The 19,227-nt window shown below is 38.2% G+C and overlaps 1 protein-coding gene across 1 annotated transcript; it reads left to right on the forward strand.

Annotated features, from left to right (window-relative positions):
* The first annotated feature begins 13,543 nt into the window (after positions 1–13,543).
* On the forward strand, positions 13,544–17,228 carry LOC104240101 (uncharacterized). The gene is made up of 4 exons (XM_070161289.1): positions 13,544–13,652; positions 15,469–16,525; positions 16,774–17,068; positions 17,214–17,228. Exons 1-4 carry the CDS (start codon positions 13,544–13,546, stop codon positions 17,226–17,228), a joined length of 1,476 nt encoding a protein of 491 aa, XP_070017390.1.
* The last annotated feature ends 1,999 nt before the right edge of the window (positions 17,229–19,227 follow it).

Below are 19,227 nucleotides of genomic sequence, written 5' to 3' on the forward strand. Positions count from 1 at the left end.
GTTTATTTCATACTTTTACTGCCCCTTTATATGGCAATAATCAATCTGTTCCCGAACTGATTTCTTTCCTTAATTAAACCTTCTATTACCCGTTCAAAAGTGATTTTTTAATTAAAGGGTATCACATGTGGTAATTTCTTCTGACTTGTGATTGTTTCCATGTTTGTGTTTAAGACTTTACCTCTTCTTCACTCATTTTCAAAACTATAAATACCCACCCCCTCTTCTTTTAAGGACACGAACAATTGAGTTCAAGAACACACACTTACACTCAAAACATTCTCTCTTTTCTTTACTACTACTTGTGCTACTGCTTTGTCTAGCCGGCTGAAAGCCAAAGCTAGACTGTGGAATCTTGCTTATTTTTTTCTTTCTGCACTTTGCTTCTCTACTGGTATGTCCTAGTTAATCTTCAAGCATCAACAACAACATGTTTCTTTAGCTGTTTCAGTTTCACTCTTGCTTGCTTCTGCCTATGTTTGTGCAATCAAGTTACATTACTAAGCATGTTGTAATCTGCTCCCTCCCCTTCTAAATTAATGTTTTTCCTTATTTATGTACTATGTCAGTCACTTGTTATGTGATTTGCTGACTTATGAATCCCAAACCCCCATATCCCCCTATCTGTTTGTGTTCTTTGGCTGGTTTGCGGGCATGCCAGCATCATCTATTACTGTACATGACCAAACCTGACCCTTTCTGGGGTCATATGATTCATGTAATGTAATCCCAAAACCCCTAACCCCTTTGTGTAACTGCTGATTCTGTGTAGTTTAAGTTTTATTACTACTGTTTTCAAATCATACTTACCACTTACTATTTTCAACCCAGTTTTAAATAATCTTTGTACTCTGCATTTCCACTATATTCTTAGAACCTAGGTACTGCCCCTCTTGTGTGAGCCTTGACTTGGGACCCTTGAGCTTCCTCTCAACTTGGACACCTAAGGGCTGGCCCTTCCACACTGCACTCATCTCTATCTGGTTATGCAAACCTGGGTGTAAGCACTGCCCGGGGTCCCTTGAGACCCTTAGAAAACTTTGACACACCCAAGTTTGAGAAAGGCTTTGAAACAAGTGGCATTTGAGGTGGTTTATTCCACAACTCAGAGAGGAAGTCAGAATCAGGCTTCCTATGGTTGTAACTTCTTATTTTACACTTTTCTGATGTAATTCAGTATTTGGTATGTAATAATTTGTAACAAATATTGAGGGTTGTCTAGTGAAAAGAGATGGGGTAATTATGCATGTTTTAGCTATTAAAAGGGAAGAGAACATGCCACTAGGATCCGTTCTGTTTTAATTCAAGTTCTGCATGCTTTACTTCCACACTTAGACACCATGCCTATAGGATTTGTTTAATAAATTCTGCATGTTCCATGCTTATAGGATCAAAATAAGTCGTTAGCACTTAGATACCATGCCTATAGGAATTGAAATCAGCTATAATAGAGATCATACCTATAGGATCTAAAACCAGTATAGTTAAAATCAGTTTGACTCGTACTGTTCCGAATCAATTAAAGAAACCTACTCTTTTTATTAATACGGTTTAAAAAGCATGCCTATAGGATCCAAATCGCCTGTTTTAAAATTAACTGCTGCTCTGCTGCATTCTTAATCAGTGATAGATATCATGCTTATAGAACATCACCAATACACACTAAGGCAAGTCTTAGGTAATTGCTTAATAAAACTGGATTCACCTTTGTTTAATTAGCAACTGCTACAACCAACAGACAGGCCTGATTCGGACTTCTTATCTGAGTTATGTAATAAATATGGTATGCTTCAACAATTAAAACATCATGCCTTAGTACTTTAAATTCTGACCCTAACTATGTTTAAGTCATGCCATTTATGTGCATTGTCTGTGGAGGTATATATGAGCCTCTTATTTGTTTATATGTTTCCCCTAATATGCAGTCCTACATGTTTTGTATGTCTCCTTAGCCTTTTTATCTTTAAAACCCAAGAGTCAGCCTAAAATCATCCCTCTTATCGGAATAGTTGTCCTAAATTCCCCGGGACTGATAGGAATGGGACGGGTAATAGCATGCAATAGAGGTCGAGATCAATCCGCGCTTTAATATCTTAATGGGGTGGGAAGGTTAGATATGTATATGATGACCGGTGCTCTAATACCACGTGTATCCCCTCTTCTGAGGAGTGTCATATCGGGTATCGCATTGATGTGATCCATTTTGTAAATAAACCTAGGACCCCCTCCTCCCTTTTATATTCTCAAGTGTTTGTAGAGTTGTAACCTCTTTTCAAAATTCGCCTTTTAATAATTGTTTTCAAACTCTTATGTGTTCAAACTTAAATCCCCTACTATTTGAGCCTATATTTATCTATCTGCTAATTGTACGAATTCACAAAAATTGGCTGGCCGGGAACCACACTAATGGATCCTGAGGGGTGCCTAACACCTTCCCCTTAGGATAATTTCAAGCCCTTACCCAGCCTCTGGTTATCAAAAAAACTTAGAAATAAACCTTATAGGTGTCCTAATGCACCTTAAATCATTAGGTGGCGACTCTCCAAATGCAAACTCAGTTCCCAAAAGGAATGAGTTGTCCTACCCTAAAAATATCATAAACTCGATTTTCCGATGCAAAGAGGGAAAAAGGGGCCCCGACACCCGAGCGGGCAGACTCGGTCTCGCAAGACCTACATAAGGCAGCAACTATATCTATAAGACCTCAACGGCATGTAAAAACTGTAAGACCTCAATGGCATGTAAAAACTGTAAGAACTCAATGGCATTTAAAATCTATAAGACCTCAACGGCATGAAAAACTTGTAAGACTTTACTAAAGGCATAAACTCGATCCCAAAGTTTCGGCTATATATCAAACTTGTAAGACCCCTAAAAAAGCATACCCTCGATATAGATGCCGAAACTACTTCACTCGGGACTCAAAGGCTCCAGCCAAACACAAGTGACTCCAGTCATACGACTGTACCAGCCGAACTAACGCAACTCGGTGACGCCCGACTATCGTTACAAAATCATAGGCCTTCAATTACTCCGAATCTACTTCAGAAAGAACCGATTAAATAGGCTACCATCGATACAAGAAAAAGAGCTTCGACCACGTCAGCTCATAAACATCGGCTTCGAGATACTCAGCCTCCTAGCCAAACCTCCCAAGGTGCTCGATCATCGCCATATAATGACTCACAATCGAGGTTTTTTATTAAGCCGTCTAAGAGTCAGGCAAACACTATCTATCATTATCGAGGGAAAAATAAAGCCCACATAAATGGTTGCATCGACCAAGTGCTTAAGTGCCATTGTCGCTAGCCTAATGAGCCTCAGGGCCACACACATAAAAGGTCGCTTCGACCCAAGGCATAAGAGCCACTATCGCTAGCCTACAAAAATACAAAACTTGAGGGTCAAATGAGCTCGAGTTGTAACCCGATTCGTAGACTGAACCCAAAATAGTTATCTGAAAAGGTCGTATCGACCAAAGGCGTAAGAGCCGTTGTCGCCAGCCTAATGAGCCTCAGGGCCACACACATAAAGGTCGCATCGACCCAAGGCGAAAAAGCCATTGTCGCCAGCCCATACTAAAAAAGGTCGTATCGGCCTAAGGTGTAAGAGCCATTGTCGCCAGCCCACACGAAAAAAGGCCGCATCGGCCCAAGGGGTAAGAGCCATCATCGCCAGCCCACACTAAAAAAGGTCGTATCGGCACAAGGCGTAAGAGCCATTGTCGCCAGCCCACACTAAAAAAGGCCGCATCGTCCCAAGGCGTAAGAGCCATCGTCGCCAACCCACATAAAAGGTCACATCGACCAAGCTCGTAAGAGCCTACGGTCCAGTCTAATGAGCCCCGGGGCCACATCACGATTCTAAGGATTCCTACTAACGCAGAAACAAGCACACTTGGCCAATTCCAAGACAGAAAAAGATACAAAAGAAATAAAGCCGCAAGGTTTTCTTTCATACACATATGCGAAAAAATGCAATATCTATCTACAAACATGCTAAGAAAGTGCTACATACAGATGACAAAATCTATGCTCCCCCCCTTCCCCGGGGGCTACGGCCTGTCGGCCTCATCTTCGTTTTCTTCGGCATCAGGCAAAAGAAACTGAGCATCGCGCTCGTCCGCCTTTGCTAGAGCCAACTCCTCCGATAGGGCGAAACCCCTAGCACAGATCTCCTCGAGGGTCTTTCTTCGAAACTTGCAACGATCATATTCTTCAATCCTTCCTTCGCGGTCGAGGATCTTTCTCGGCTCAGCTTGAGCATCGGCAGCATCCTTTGAATAGATTGCCATCTCCTGGCCAGCCTTAGTCCAGCTCATTACAGCTCCAGCTCGGGCATTAATGACCTCAGCCCTGACCTTCGAAAACTTGGACTCGAGCTTCGCAATCATTTCAGTTTGAACTGAAGCATTATCACGAGCTAAGCGAAGTTGAGCTTCAAAAGCAGGAACTTTAGCCAGGGCGTCCTTCCCCTCTAAAGCCTGAGCCTCCGCCTGAGCTTTAAGCTCATCATGCTCACGCCTGGCCTGGCCAACTTCATCTCGAAGGCTCTCCAGGGCTTCTGTCTTTTTCTGCAACTGAAATAAACTAAGTGTTAGCCTCAGGAACCAGGAGACAGAAGGCACGCTCACCCAGGACAGAAATTTACCTGCTCCTTCAAGTGGTTCTCGTAATTCAAGCTCCGGCCCACCTCATACTACAAGTGTACCAACTCGACTTCCTTTTCATCATAAAGGAACCTAAGGGATCTCTCCTCATCCAGAGCTTTCCGTAGCCTGACTTCACAATGAAGCAGCTCGAACTTAAGTTTGTCGAACGCCTGTAAAAGAAAACCCAATAAGGAAGGGAAGGCACGAAGCTCGAAAGACCTGTGCCGAAGCTCACCACAAAGTGAAGTCATTGGGCTTCCTCGAAGGCCGAGCGCACACCCACCAATCTAGTTCCATCAACCCTGAAAGAGTCGACTCCGGTCAAAGCACGATCGCTTGGTGTGCGCGACCCCGATTTTCTAGTATATCCCGAAGTATTATTGACGGAATAAGAAGGCGACAGCAACAGAGAATCCTCTTTCTAGAACCAGGAACTGTGGACATAACAGGCCCAGACGATGCTTTCGCTCAAAAGACCCGATCCCGTTCTGCCTTATTTTGAGCACCATCGCCCTGTAAAAGCATCTCTCGCTTATTGTTGTCGTTCTTTAGCCTAGGAGTTAGCAACCCTTCTCCCTCTCCAAAGGAGCGCGGTCTCGCCTCGAAAGGCTCATCAATGCGTACAACAGCAAGCTTAATACACATAAAGGGAAAATGCCTCTCCAAATGAAGGAAGGGAGGGGAAAGTATAACATAGCACTCACCATGATGTTTCGCTTCCCATCTGCCCCGGGATTCAGCTCGCCACTTGAGCTCATTATAGGTTGAGTGGGTTGCCAACTTTCGGACCCAATACGGAAAATCAAGAACGTCACCCGGTGCCCATGAAATCGCTACGGGAAAAGAAAAGAAGGCACGATTATAAAACCAGGCTTTCGCCATAGACAGAACTGAGAAGGCACGAAATGCACCACTTACGTGTATAGTTCCATTCCTTAGGGAATGGCATAAGCTCCACAAGGATAATGTCAGTGGTTTGCACCCGGACGAAGCGACTCATCCACCCCTGGTCTATGTCTTCCTCATCATCAACAACGAAGGGCATGGTCGATCGGCATCGCAAGGTTAGCAGACCTCGATGGTGGAAGGGCCGATACAGCCTAATAAGATGACTAAGAGTAAAATCAAGCCCCACCTTCTCCGCAAAAAATCTCACCATCAATATTGTTCGCCAAAATGATGGATGGATCTGCTCCAAGGTAACCCGATACTCTAGGCAAAAATCGAGCATAACCCTATCAAGGGGGACCAGTGTGAAAGGATATGAATATATATTCAAGAATCCATCGGCACGATCTGTGATGCCCTTACCCGGGGGAAGTATTTGTAACACTACCTTTTCCCCCCATCCGCAGTCTTTCCTCACTAACCCAAGATGTTTTTCTCTTATCGAAGAGGCAACCTTCAAGGCGTACTCTCGTTGTCCCTGAATGCTGGAGGCGGAGTCCTCCCCTCTCTACTGGGCATGCCCCGATGCAGCGGTCATGATTACGGCAAAATTGGAGAGCTAAAGTGGGAATCTGCGCAAGTACGTTAGTACTGAAATAACGAAAGGTTCGACACAGAAAGAAAAGGGCAACTACCTAAAATGGTGGGATCTCCAAAAAAGCAAAAACACCCTTGTATATATACTCATGAAAAAAACAGCGACGATTCGCCTACCTCAAAACTGATTAAAAGCATCTTCGCCAGTCCCGAGGTGGTATCCAACCTCGAGGACCTCCATCAAGAGGAAGTCATGCTCTGAAAGGCCAATAACAACAACACCTTCGCCAGTCCCGAGGTAGTACCCGACCTCGAGGACCTCCATTAAAAAGAAGTTAGGCTCCGAAAGGCTAACAATATCATCTCCAGTCCCGAGGTGGTACCCGACTTTGAGAACCTCCATCAAAGGGAAGGTTAGGCTCCAGAAATCCAATGACATCATTACGAGACCCGAGGTGGTACCCCACCTCGGGGGCTTTTGTCAAAAGGGAATCAGGCTCAGGAAATAAGCATTTCAACTCCACCAGTATGGGCTTGGCCCCGGGACACCGTCTGAGCTCGGATCAAAGAAAGCCCTATTTACGGGTCTCCAAGAAAATTTCTTCTCAAAGGTTACCACACAGCTTAAGTAATAAATCATGGTTCCAAGGCCCAAAGCGTTACTTTCGTTCTACTAGAAGTAAAGGTCCCGGCGACCGGAGTTCATCGGCCCGATCCAGGCTCGATCCAAGGGATCGCAAAAGGTTCAGTGCGAAGCTGTATTAATCAATCAGAGGAAGAAAAAAACAATCGCATCTAGGTTCGATGTTGGTAGTAGCTGATAAAATCACGTATTCAGAGTCTCCACAAGTGCAGATGAAAGGAAATATAGCGAGCATCGAATATAAAATTGAGGAAACATCTTCATATTCATAAAAGTTCGATTACAGAAGCCCATAAAGGTTCATTACATACAATTACAAAAGTCCACGAGGGGTCCTTACATAGAAACAATGAAGCGAAAGGGTGTACATATAGTAAAATCCTGAGAGCCTAGCCTATTCTCAAAGGTGCATCATCGGAAGCAACCTTTTCGGGCATCATCTCCTCGGTCATGCGCCCTCAAAGACAATATCTTCCAAGCATAATCCCTTCGGGAGCCTTGTCTCGATCTTCTAGAATGGCATCTTCAAAAGGGGACACGACGAAGAGGAAAGCGATGGAGAAGAGCAAAGTGACGCGGAAGAGGCAAGAAGGAACAAGGAAGTGACTGGGTGAAAAATTTGGCTAGTATGGATTTCGCCATGCTACTATTGTAAAGCCACTTCTTGGGACGTTGCACCGGTGCGGGATGCAACAGTTAGTAGACAATACCAGCTCACTCCATGGAAAGCAAGGGGAGTGAGGTGCCGCACCGGGTAATTGGAGGAGGTGAGTAGCGGTGTATAGTACAAGCTCCCTCTTGAGCAGCAGTGTATAGTCCAAGTATTTCCTTGGGTCGGCAGAAATCGGTCCTCTGCTTCCTCATCCCGAGCCAACGACAACAGCCACAACGACAACAACAACAACAACAAAACAACGTAAACTCGCTCGACCAGAGAAGGTCTAGGAGATAAGCCGCAACATTGTTGATAAAAGTACCACCATATAATCTTGAGTCCATGGGCCTCAAACATGGTGAACGACAATAAACAAAGATAGCGAGGAGGGAAGAATGGATAGATACGGGAGGATACTTGGACGAAAGGCTGATCCCAAGAGGCTCCCATTTATAGAAAGGGAGGCAACGTAACCGACATCGTCATTGTCGCCCTTGAAAGACATAACGACAGGTGCATTTAATGCGTCCTTGGGAGCTGAATCGGCGGCGACATTATGGCTTTGAAGAATGAGAAACTGGAATGCTTTGAATGATCCTGAAGAAGCAAAACGACGGAACATTTCGATAATCACGGAGGCTTGCATCATCAGTATGATGTCATCACGGGAAGTCCGAGGGGTCGGATGTCAAGGTCATTTCTTATCGCTTCTCTCCAAGAAACGCGGGGACTATCTGTATACGGCAAAATCGGAGGGTCCCATTTCTCGTCATTAAGGCATTGCAGAGGAACATTTCGAAGCCTCGAGGCTGCAAGGTTGTGGCCGAGTTTCCTCCCTCGAGGTTCGTCGATGCCCAACCTAGGGATAACGTTGGTCGCGAACACGATAGATATGGGGAGTTCCCAAGGAGTGCAGCAAGGGCCGATAAAATCTGTCAGGCTAGTCTGAACCTGCACCATGACATTAGCTAGCTATCATATCCCTACTTCTTTGTCATTAATGTATTTTGTGCTATATTGGTATTCCCCTCCTATATAAAGGGAGTCCATGACACTTTGTTCTCTCTTATTGCTTCAATTGCTCCACACGAAATATACAAGAATATTATATTTGCTCTCTAACACATTCTCTCGATATTATTGCTTTCATTTATTATCTTCATATTTGTTCATCATTTATTGCTTATCATTGGCCATAAATAGCCCCCGTTAATTTTTTTGTAACTGTTAGCCGCGTAGCAACTGCCTTCGATAGCTCGTAATCAAGCTCTGGGATCGACCTCGAGGCCCTGAATTGACGAGCTCGAGGCCCCGATAATTGGCCTAACGGTTTGATTTTCGCTCTATCCTTCACTCTTGTTTCGTTTCTAAGTCTCACATACATAGCATCAATTGCTCAACAAACTAGCATAAAAATAGATCACGTATTTTTAGAGTCACATCAACAAATTTAATTGTTATTACCATTTTCACGGTAAACAGGAATGAAGCAAGGAATTTAATTAAATGTGACACAATTGGATCGGTTGTCACACCTCCTTCTTACGGGGAAATGAATTTTTTTACTTTAAGTGACATTATTGAATGAGATTATTTTAATTTATTTTTACAGAGTCGCCACTCAAAATTATTTAATTATGGTGTTCCGAGCCACCATTTATTTTAAAATCCCAATTCAAGAAAAATTAACTCTATTTAAAGTCTGTGAAATACAGAAGATCGGGTAAAAAATTCTGGTAACTCAGGATAAGGTGTTAGGCACTCCTAGATCGTGATTTTAGCACGGTCGCTTCACGATCATACTTGGCTTAATTATCCGATTATTGCGCATTTTAAAATCTATGTGCATTTTTACTTTTTACCGCTTTTAATTACTTGATTGTTAAATCATGGAATTAATCTTTGAAACGAATCACGTGTGTGTGAATACGTTTTGTTCGGGTGTCGAAATAATATCACGCGTACGTGTACATAATTAATAACACTTAATTATTTATTAAGATTGTTGGACCAAAGTCGCACGAATGCATACTTTAATTTATTTTTGGGATCATAATCATGTCATGCGAAAATATACATAATCACAATAATAAATTAAAAGCACGCTTAAAGCAATCTAACGTATTCATAATTTAGTTAATTTTTAAACGTTTGAGATTGTTGAAAGAAGTCTCATAGATATAGAATTATTTTCTGAACAAGTTGAATCTGAATTTATAAATCTAAAGTGCATGATCCTTTAAAAGTCAGAAATGGGTTTTAGAAAAACTACGTTAATGTAGCAGGCATCTAACGCTACTTGATGCTATTTATGGAAACTACATTAATTTAGGAACCCCCTTCATTCAATGATTAAACTGGGCTAAACATTAGGAGGAGGGTGGTCAATTGGGTTCAGATTAAAAAAATGGGGTATTATTACTTTTAGCCTAAAAAGTGTATAAAATTTGTATAATTTTTGTATATAATATACAAAATATATGTTATGTACAAAAATTATACAAAATGTATATATACTTTTTGGCTACTATTTTTATAGCGGCTATACAATGTCATTTTTCCTTAAAAAATCACATTAAGACCCCAGGCAAGTCCAAGTGAACCATTGATAGGCTTACAGTAAGCCAAAATGCCATTGCCTTCAATGTAGCCATGCCCTCAAATAATAGTACGAGTGTCTGATTGGGCATGAAATTGAGCCCAAAAGCAGACAAGGAACCAAGATACATGACCAGATCTGCTTTGACTGGGCTGTCACACTTGGGCTAGATACCCGGTCCAATTATTTTAAGGAATTTTTACCTCCTAAGCAAAGGTTAATACCTTATTTATTTTAAATAAATATCATTTAAAAAAATTATATTCTATAGATACCTTTTAAGGTTTATAGCAAAATATTTAATTTTGGTTACCTCCTAACCCTAAGCCACTAAATACACTAATCAGTTACACTATTTTTTTTTTCTCTCTACTTTGATACATCTCATTCTCTTCCCACATCCCATTAAAATTTCGATCTCCTCCTCCTTCCACCACCGGATTTGTGCAAAGCCCACTTCAAAAATTGCTCCGGCTCCCGCATCCGACGATTGCAACGTCATATTCCTACAGTACGTTTTCACTTCCGGATCAAAAATCAAACACTTCCAGATCAAAAATCAAACACTTCCGGGACCCATAATGACTCCGGCGAAAAAGGATTTTTACTGAATTTCGAGGACGAGTTAGGGAAATTATGGACTTTTAGATATTCATATTGGAAGAGTAGTCAAAGTTATGTATTAACTAAAGGATGGAGTCGTTTTGAGAAGGAGAAAACATTAGACGCTGGTGATTTTGTTTTGTTCAGGCGCCACCAGTTAAACGGTGACCGTACATTTATTGGGCGGAGGAGGAGGAACGCCGCCGCTGGAGCCACTGTTTTGGCGCAAGAAAGTGGGGTTAGACAGCGATCGTCAGTGTCGTTTTCCTGCTTTTAATGTTGTTCATATATTTTTCATGTATTTCATTGTATTCATTATCTTTTTTTTTCATTGTAATTCGATGTATCTCGTTGTATTCCATGTATTTCATTGTATTCACTATCTTTTTTCTCATTGTATTTCAATGTATCCCGTTATATTCTATGTATTTCATTATATTCACTATGTTGCTATATGGCAAGAATGTATTCATAAGTTTTTTTAATTAATATAATTTATGTATTCAGATGTATTATATAATTTCTCTGAAGATTGTTATGTTTTTGGGGTATTTTTCGGTTTTGAAAATCTTTTTTATAACTGAAAATACAAAGTTTGTGTTATAATTGAGTTTGTTGAGTTATATTAAGAGTCTATCATGTTAATTGATTCACTTTTCCTTTTAAAAATAGTGTAATCCCCTATTTCACGCCGTAAATACAGTCAAATACAGTTGAATACAATAATCTGTCCAGCTGTAATCTCATGTTTCACTCCATGAATACAGTCGAATACACTCGAATACAACTGATTAGTTGGACTTCCCTAATTCATGCATATTTTTGCTACTTTATTCATGAATACAATAACTTAAATACATCTTATAACCACATAAAAAATATATATAATCCATAATATAGCAAATGGTATCTATAGATGGCTAATTACTAAAAGATAGTGCTTTATGAAAATTTCCCTAAACACATGGCTCTTAATTTGCTAACAATTCATTTGGCCTTTCATAAGGTCTCAATTTCAATTATAAATCAGAAGTGGTTATGCAAAGTTTTTAACATCCACGCAAGAGTTCCCGAATTACATAATTAATTCATCAAACTTTAGTTGAAGAACGCCACACTATCAGTCAATTACTAAGGATTACCTATTTCAATTATTCTTAACATGAAATGAAAGAAAAGCATACTTGCTCACCCAATTTTATAGCATGATACGCTCGCCTAAAAGAAAATTCAGTTTTAAGACTAAATGATTACAAATCTTCTCTTTCTGTTTTTTAATCCCTTACCCCAGACCCCTTCTATTTTTCTATTGCTAAAAGGTCCTTCCCTATCTCCTAGAAGCTTCCCAAGCAACTACCTAAAATTTCCTAAGTTTATATTTCTTTTAGCTTCCTTATACTCTTTGTTAATTACAATAACAAATAACAGTCTGGGCTTTCTAACCAAGAAACTCGCTGCCCACGTCCCTCCTCTATTGGACTTTGAATTCGGCACCCAAAATCCCCTAAAATTGACAAAATGGCCATAACAGAACAAGGCAAAAATCATACTAAAACAAATAGCCTTCAAAGCAAAACTATTTTAATCAATTAACCTAAACTACCCTGTAATTAACTAAATCGGAATCAATTTACTTGGAAACATGCCATTTAGATTAGAGAAAAACAAATCATCTAAGGATTAACTACAATAAACTAAACAATGAAAGAGGAAGGGAAAAAAAAAATGAAACATGAAAGAGATGAGGAAGAGGGATTACCTAACACTATGTTTGGATCATTGTTATCCATCGTTTTATAATGTATTGTATTGTACTGTATTATATTATATCGTTGTATGGATACAATATTTAAGTAAATTATTCTGTTTGTTGTTGTTAAATAACATTTTGTTGTTTGGTTTGACTGTATCGTACTGTACTACTCCTAACGGATAAGTTCACTAAAATATATCCCCAATTGTTTTAAATAAAATTTATCAAAAATTACACATAAAAATAATTTAAGACAGCCTCTTTCTACTAATTTATGAGTAATTACATGCTTGAAAACAAGAGCAACAATCTGGGAAAAAAGGTTAACTAATATTAGTCAAAAAAAATTTAAAACGATGGAAAGAGACAAAGAATTGAACGAGACTTGGATAAAAAGAACGGGGAGGTCAACAAATTAGAGATTTGGAGTTAAAATAAAAAAAATTAAATAATAAAATAGAATTATAAAGTAATAAGTAAGAGCATAATTGAAAAAGAAAATAAGAAACAACCACACCACATCAAATCGGTTATTTCATAAAATGGGGCTTTTGGTCGTTCCGGAACAATGGATTTAATAATAAGATACAACCAATTTTAAATAAACAATCAAAACAAATATTGTTTTGGAATAACAATACAATACAATACAATAGGTAGCAATCATCCAAACAAGCTGTAAACAAATGGTGATGAGGCAATAGAGAGAATTTCCAGGAGGAATTGGCCAGTCAACGACCGGTTGACCAGATTCCGACTACCAAGAAACGGACCAATTCTTGTATCAATTGATAGCTCTTGTCAAGAACTTTCCATAGATGCAAGTTTTGACCGTGAACTTGCCGGAATGATCGAGCAATGAAAGGAGAGGGAAGACTTTAATTTTCTAAAATTTCGGATATATTATTCGTTGAATTTGACGGAACTTTTGGGAAGATTGATAGTGGATTTGGAATAAGAGTGAGGTGGAGAGTATAGGGTGAAGCTTTTGTGTCATTTGGTGGTGCTCCTCCGCCGTGAGCGATTTTCTGCGGGCGGGGAGAACAATAAGGGGAGATGAGGGATTGCTGAGAGGAGTGTTTGGGGGTATGGAGAGGTCGTTTGGGATAGTCTTATAGAAAAAATGGGCTAGTTCTTTTGCCGTCGGATGAGACATGATGAAGGGCCATGATTTGTTTGACCGTGCTTTGGCTCAAAACGGCGTCGCTTGGATTTTAAGCGGCGCCGTTTGGCGCTCTAAAACTTTAATGGAGTCTGGACCGGGTATAATTGATTGAGGGCGAACGGCACAAATAGCCACTAAAAGCTGTGGCTTTTATTTTAAAGCCACTGTTTTCAATGTATTTAGACTTTAGCCACTCCTTTTAAAAAACTTATACCTGACTGGACGAAAATACCCTTCTGGTATAACTTATACCTACGCTATCAACACAAGCAGCAGTTACACAAAGAGAAGAAGCGAGCAACAGCAGCAGCGACGATCAACTGAGGACGAACCACCATTTCTCTTCCCGATTTCAAAAATTCAGCAATCTAATCCAAAAAAACAACATAGATAAACAGTAAGTTGTAATTTCATGTGTTTCTATCAATTTTTATTTCGCTATAGTTATACTTTTTTAGATCTATATTGATTTGATTATATATTAGATAAGAATTTGATTTATTTTGAATTTCTGGATTGATAAATTTATAGACACCGCCTCCTATGATAATTCTATATTCCGGACATAGTGTCTTCATTTTGGAAATTGAATTCAAAAAAATAAGAATACTATGTCCTTAACTTTGATTCTACTGGCCTCATTTTGCAAATTGAATAAAGAAAAACTTAAGGACAAAATGTCATTCACTTTGTTGTTGTTCTTCTGTATACAAAGTTAAGGACTAGCAGTCCTTAACTTTTAATTCCATGTTTAAATGTTAAAGGACAGGCAGTCCTTAGCTTTTAATTTCTGGTTCAAAAGTTAAGGACTGGTAGTCCTTAAGTTTTAATTCCATGTTTAAAACTTAAGGACTGGCAGTCCATAACTTTTAATTTTAATTCCATGTTTAAATGTTAAAGGACAGGTAGTCCTTAGCTTTTAATTTCTGGTTCAAAAGTTAAGGACTGATAGTCCTTAAGTTTTAATTCCATGTTTAAATGTTAAGGACTGACAGTCCTTAACTTTTAATTCCATGTTTAAATGTTAAAGGACAAACAGTCCTTAGCTTTTAATTTCTGGTTCAAAAGTTAAGGACTAGCAATCCTTAAGTTTTAATTCCACGTTTAAATGTTAAGGACTGACAGTCCTTAACTTTTAATTCCATGTTTAAATGTTAAAGGACAAGCAGTCTTTAGCTTTTAAGTTTTAATTCCATGTTTAAAACTTAAGGACTGACAGTTCTTAACTTTTAATTTTAATTCCATGTTTAAATGTTAAAGGACAAACAATCCTTAGCTTTTAATTTCTGGTTCAAAAGTTAAGGACTAACAATCCTTAAGTTTTAATTCCATGTTTAAATGTTAAGGACTGACAGTCCTTAACTTTTAATTCCATGTTTAAATGGTAAAGGACAGGCAGTCCTTAGCTTTTAATTTATGGTTCAAAAGTTAAGGACTGGTAGTCCTTAAGTTTTAATTCCATGTTTAAAACTTAAGGACTGACAGTCCTTAACTTTTAATTTTAATTCCATGTTTAAATGTTAAAGGACAAACAGTCCTTAGCTTTAATTTCTGGTTCAAAAGTTAAGGACTAGCAATCCTTAAGTTTTAATTCCATGTTTAAATGTTAAAGGACAGGCAGTCCTTAGCTTTTAATTTCTGGTTCAAAAGTTAAGGACTGGTAGTCCTTAAGTTTTAATTCCATTTTTAAAACTTAAGGACTGACAGTCCTTAACTTTTAATTCCATGTTTAAATGTTAAAGGACAGACAATCCTTAGCTTTTAATTTCTGGTTCAATAGTTAAGGATTGACAGTCTTTAACTTTTAATTCCATGTTTAAATGTTAAGGACTGGCAGTCCTTAACTTTTAATTCCATGTTTAAAACTTAATGACTGACAGTCCTTAACTTTTAATTCCATGTTTAAAACTTAAGGACTGATAGTCCCTGAGTCAATTCAGTTTGAAGATTTCGTTAAACAGATTTTTGAGCTTATTGAATTGGATAGAGAAAAGTTTGAAATAGTGATATGGTTTGATATCAACCTTGGAACAAGCAAAGGAATGCTTGTATCCAAAGATTTAGATCTTCACACATGTATAGAGTTGCTAAAAACTCATTCACTCTTCAAGAGCTGTCGTTTCATAGTTGATATTTCGGAAAGAGTTTTTGCATCAACAAGCAATGAACATGCCAACACAAAAACTCAACATGACAATCAAGAGCGATGCCAACAGATAGTTGAAGTAGATATGGTTGAAGCTCAACCATTAAATGAAGAGGTGCATCAAACATTTGATTCTATTCAAGTAGAAGGACAAAGCATTATAGAGATTGACAACGAACAAGCTTTGGGTATTCAAGTCTTAGAGAGTGCACCGGTAATCGAAGTAGTTTCTAAACGAAGATCAAATTTGAAACAAAAAGAATCCCCAACTACAATATTAAGAGAAAATGCTTCTTTGGATCAAATAAAAGTCGGATCAGTATTTGACAATAAGAAGAGCATAATTAATTGTTTTTCTAATGTAGCAATCAAAGGACATTTTGAATTCAAAGTTGTTAGATCAAGCTCAACAAGATATTCGTTGACATGCAATGATGATAGGTGTCGTTGGTGTGTGCGTGCTTTCAGAATTAAAGACTCAACATTATTCAAGATAGTAAAGCTTGAGAAAAAGCATGACTGCTCTGTTAACACTAGGAAAGCAGATCAAAGGCATGCTACTTCAAAGTTGATTAGTGGTTACATTATCGATAATCTTCGGGACCCAAGATTTGAAGTTACACCAGCTTTTGTCATGGCAGAGATGCAAAAATTGCATGGACTAGACATTGGATATCACAAGGCGTGGCGTGCTATTCAACATGCTTCCGCTTTAATAAGAGGAAGTCCCGAAGAAAATTATGAATTATTGTGTTCATACTTGTATATGATGACAAGTAAAAACCCGGGAACTTATACTAACATAAAGATAGACGACAACAACAGGTAAACAATTTAGGACATGCTGTCTTTAGCCTTGTTAACTTTTGAGTTATAACCAGAAGTTGAGGACTGCCTATCCTTAAGTTTTGAACTTGTAATTAAAAGTTAAGGACTTCCAGTCTTTAAGTTTTGAACTTTGAAATAAAAGTTAAGGACAGCATGTCCTTAACTTTATAACTTGTAAATATAAGTTAAGGACTGACTGTCCTAAACTTCAGGTATTTTAACCTTGTTTTATATTGTATTTTCAGGTTTCTTTATATGTTTTACGAATATGGATCATCTATAGCTGGTTGGAATCATTGTAGACCAGTGATTGCTGTTGATGCGACTTTTTTGAAGTCAAAATATCGTGGTGTTTTAATGATTTCAGTTTCAAAAGATGCAAATAACCAAATTTTCCCATTAGCCTTTGGAATAGCAGAATCTGAAAACAACAATTCCTATGAGTGGTACTTTAGTCAGCTTCGCAATGCAATTGGGAGCCGTGAGAATTTGATTTTTTTATCAGACAGGCATCAAGCTATTGCAAATGGCATTGTAAAGGTATATCCTGAAAGCCATCATGGGATTTGCATCTATCATTTGGAGCAGAACCTAAAGCGAAGAAAGGTGAAAAGTGAGGTCATAAAACTTTTCCAAAGTGCTGCAAGAGTATACAAGCGTAAAGAATTTGACATATACATGTCAGATATTGCAAATGTAGATAAGAAAACTTATGACTACTTGATGGAAGAACCACCGGAAAGATGGCACGTTCTTGTAGTCCACAACGAAGATATGACATGCTCACAACAAATATAGTTGAGTCGATGAATTCAGTGCTATTAGAAGCAAGGGAGCTGCCTATACTAAGAATGATGGATTTCATTCAAGTGAAGCTACAACATTGGTTTTATGAAAGAAGAAATAAAGCAGAAGGAACATTTTATGATGTTTCTTGTTGGGTAGAGGAGGAATTGAAGAACAGAATAGATTTAGCATTTACTTTGAACGTAAGTATTATGTTTTATGTTTATATTATGATTTTGACATTTTTTAACATAATGTACTCACTTATAATTTTTCAACATTGAAGGTCTTCCCTGTTGATTCATGGCGTTCTAGAGTTGAAGAAGAAGGAATAACTTTCTTGGTGGACTTAAACAAAAGAACATGTGATTGTTTTCAATTTCAACTTGATGAATTACCATGCATACATGCAATTGCAGCTATCGAGAAGAGAAACATCAAGAAGTCTGACTTTTGTTCGCACTGGTACTTAAAGGAATCTTGGCTGAAAACATATGAAAGACAAATACATCCTGTAGGACATACTGATTCATGGATTGTACCAGAGAGTGTTAAGTCACAAATTGTTAAACCTCCAGATTTCAAAGTGCCACCAGGTAGAAGGCAAAAGAAAAGGCATATTCCTGCTACCGAGCCATCAAAAATAAAATTCAAATGTGGTCGTTGCAGAAGAATTGGTCATAATAGAACAGCTTGTATATATTCTCCGGCACTCCATCCATTTTCAAGAAAGCATAGAGAAGAGTAGAAATATACACTTATGTTTATCGACTCTTTTAAGTTTTTGCTATAGATTGTATTCATTATTATTCTAATTTGAGCGGATGCCTAGATTTTCAATATTTATATCATGTTACGTTCTTTTAATTTCTTTTGAGTTCAACAATTAAAAGTTATTAACAGGAGTCAGTAAGTTCAACTTGCAATTTTGAAAACGTAATGACTGTCTGTCCTTAACTTTGAATTTCAAGTTCAAAAGTTAAGGACATGAGGTCCTTAAGTTATAGTCTCATGTTAAAAACTTAAGGACTGTCTCTCCTTAACTTTGAATTTTAAGTTCAAACGTTAAGGACATGAGGTCCTTAAGTTATAGTCCCATATTAAAAACGTAATGACTGTCTGTCCTTAACTTTGAATTTCAAGTTCAAAAGTTAAGGACATGAGGTCCTTAAGTTATAGTCCCATGTTAAAAACTTAAGGACTGTCTATCCTTAACTTTGAATTTTAAGTTCAAAAGTTAAGGATATGAGGTCCTTAAGTTATAGTCCCATGTTAAAAACTTGAGGACTGTTTGTCATTAACTACAGGAGTCCTTAAATTTGAAATACAAGTTAAAAACTTAAGGATTGTCTGTCCTTAACTTTAAATTTTAAGTTCAAACGTTAAGGACATGAGGTCCTTAAGTTATAGTCCTATGTTAAAAACTTGAGGACTGTTTGTCATTAACTACAGGAGTCCTTAAGTTTGAAATACAAGTTAAAAACTTAAGGACTGTCTGTCCTTAACTTTAAATTTTAAGTTCAAACATTAAGGACATAGGTCCTTAAGTTATAGTCCCATGTTAAAAACTTGAGGACTGTTTGTCATTAACTACAGGAGTCCTTAAATTTGAAATACAAGTTAAAAACGTAATGACTGTCTGTCCTTAACTTTGAATTTCAAGTTCAAAAGTTAAGGACATGAGGTCCTTAAGTTATAGTCCCATGTTAAAAACTTGAGGACTGTCTGTCCTTAACTTTGAATTTTAAGTTCAAAAGTTAAGGATATGAGGTCCTTAAGTTATAGTCCCATGTTAAAAACTTGAGGACTATTTGTCATTAACTACAGGAGTCCTTAAATTTGAAATACAAGTTAAAAACTTAAGGACTGTCTGTCCTTAACTTTAAATTTTAAGTTCAAACGTTAAGGACATG

Source organism: Nicotiana sylvestris, chromosome 11, assembly GCF_000393655.2.
Source record: "Nicotiana sylvestris chromosome 11, ASM39365v2, whole genome shotgun sequence".
Taxonomy (NCBI): Eukaryota; Viridiplantae; Streptophyta; class Magnoliopsida; order Solanales; family Solanaceae; genus Nicotiana; species Nicotiana sylvestris.

What these genes read in the sequence shown, in the direction of transcription:
- LOC104240101 (XM_070161289.1), top strand. Translation starts at nt 13,544, where the DNA reads ATGATGAAGGGCCATGATTTGTTTGACCGTGCTTTGGCTCAAAACGGC. An exon ending in TTTAATGGAGTCTGGACCGG is followed by an intron (nt 13,653 to 15,468) that starts GTATAATTGATT and finishes TTAAAACTTAAG; the next exon opens with GACTGATAGTCCCTGAGTCA. An exon ending in AAGATAGACGACAACAACAG is followed by an intron (nt 16,526 to 16,773) that starts GTAAACAATTTA and finishes TTGTATTTTCAG; the next exon opens with GTTTCTTTATATGTTTTACG.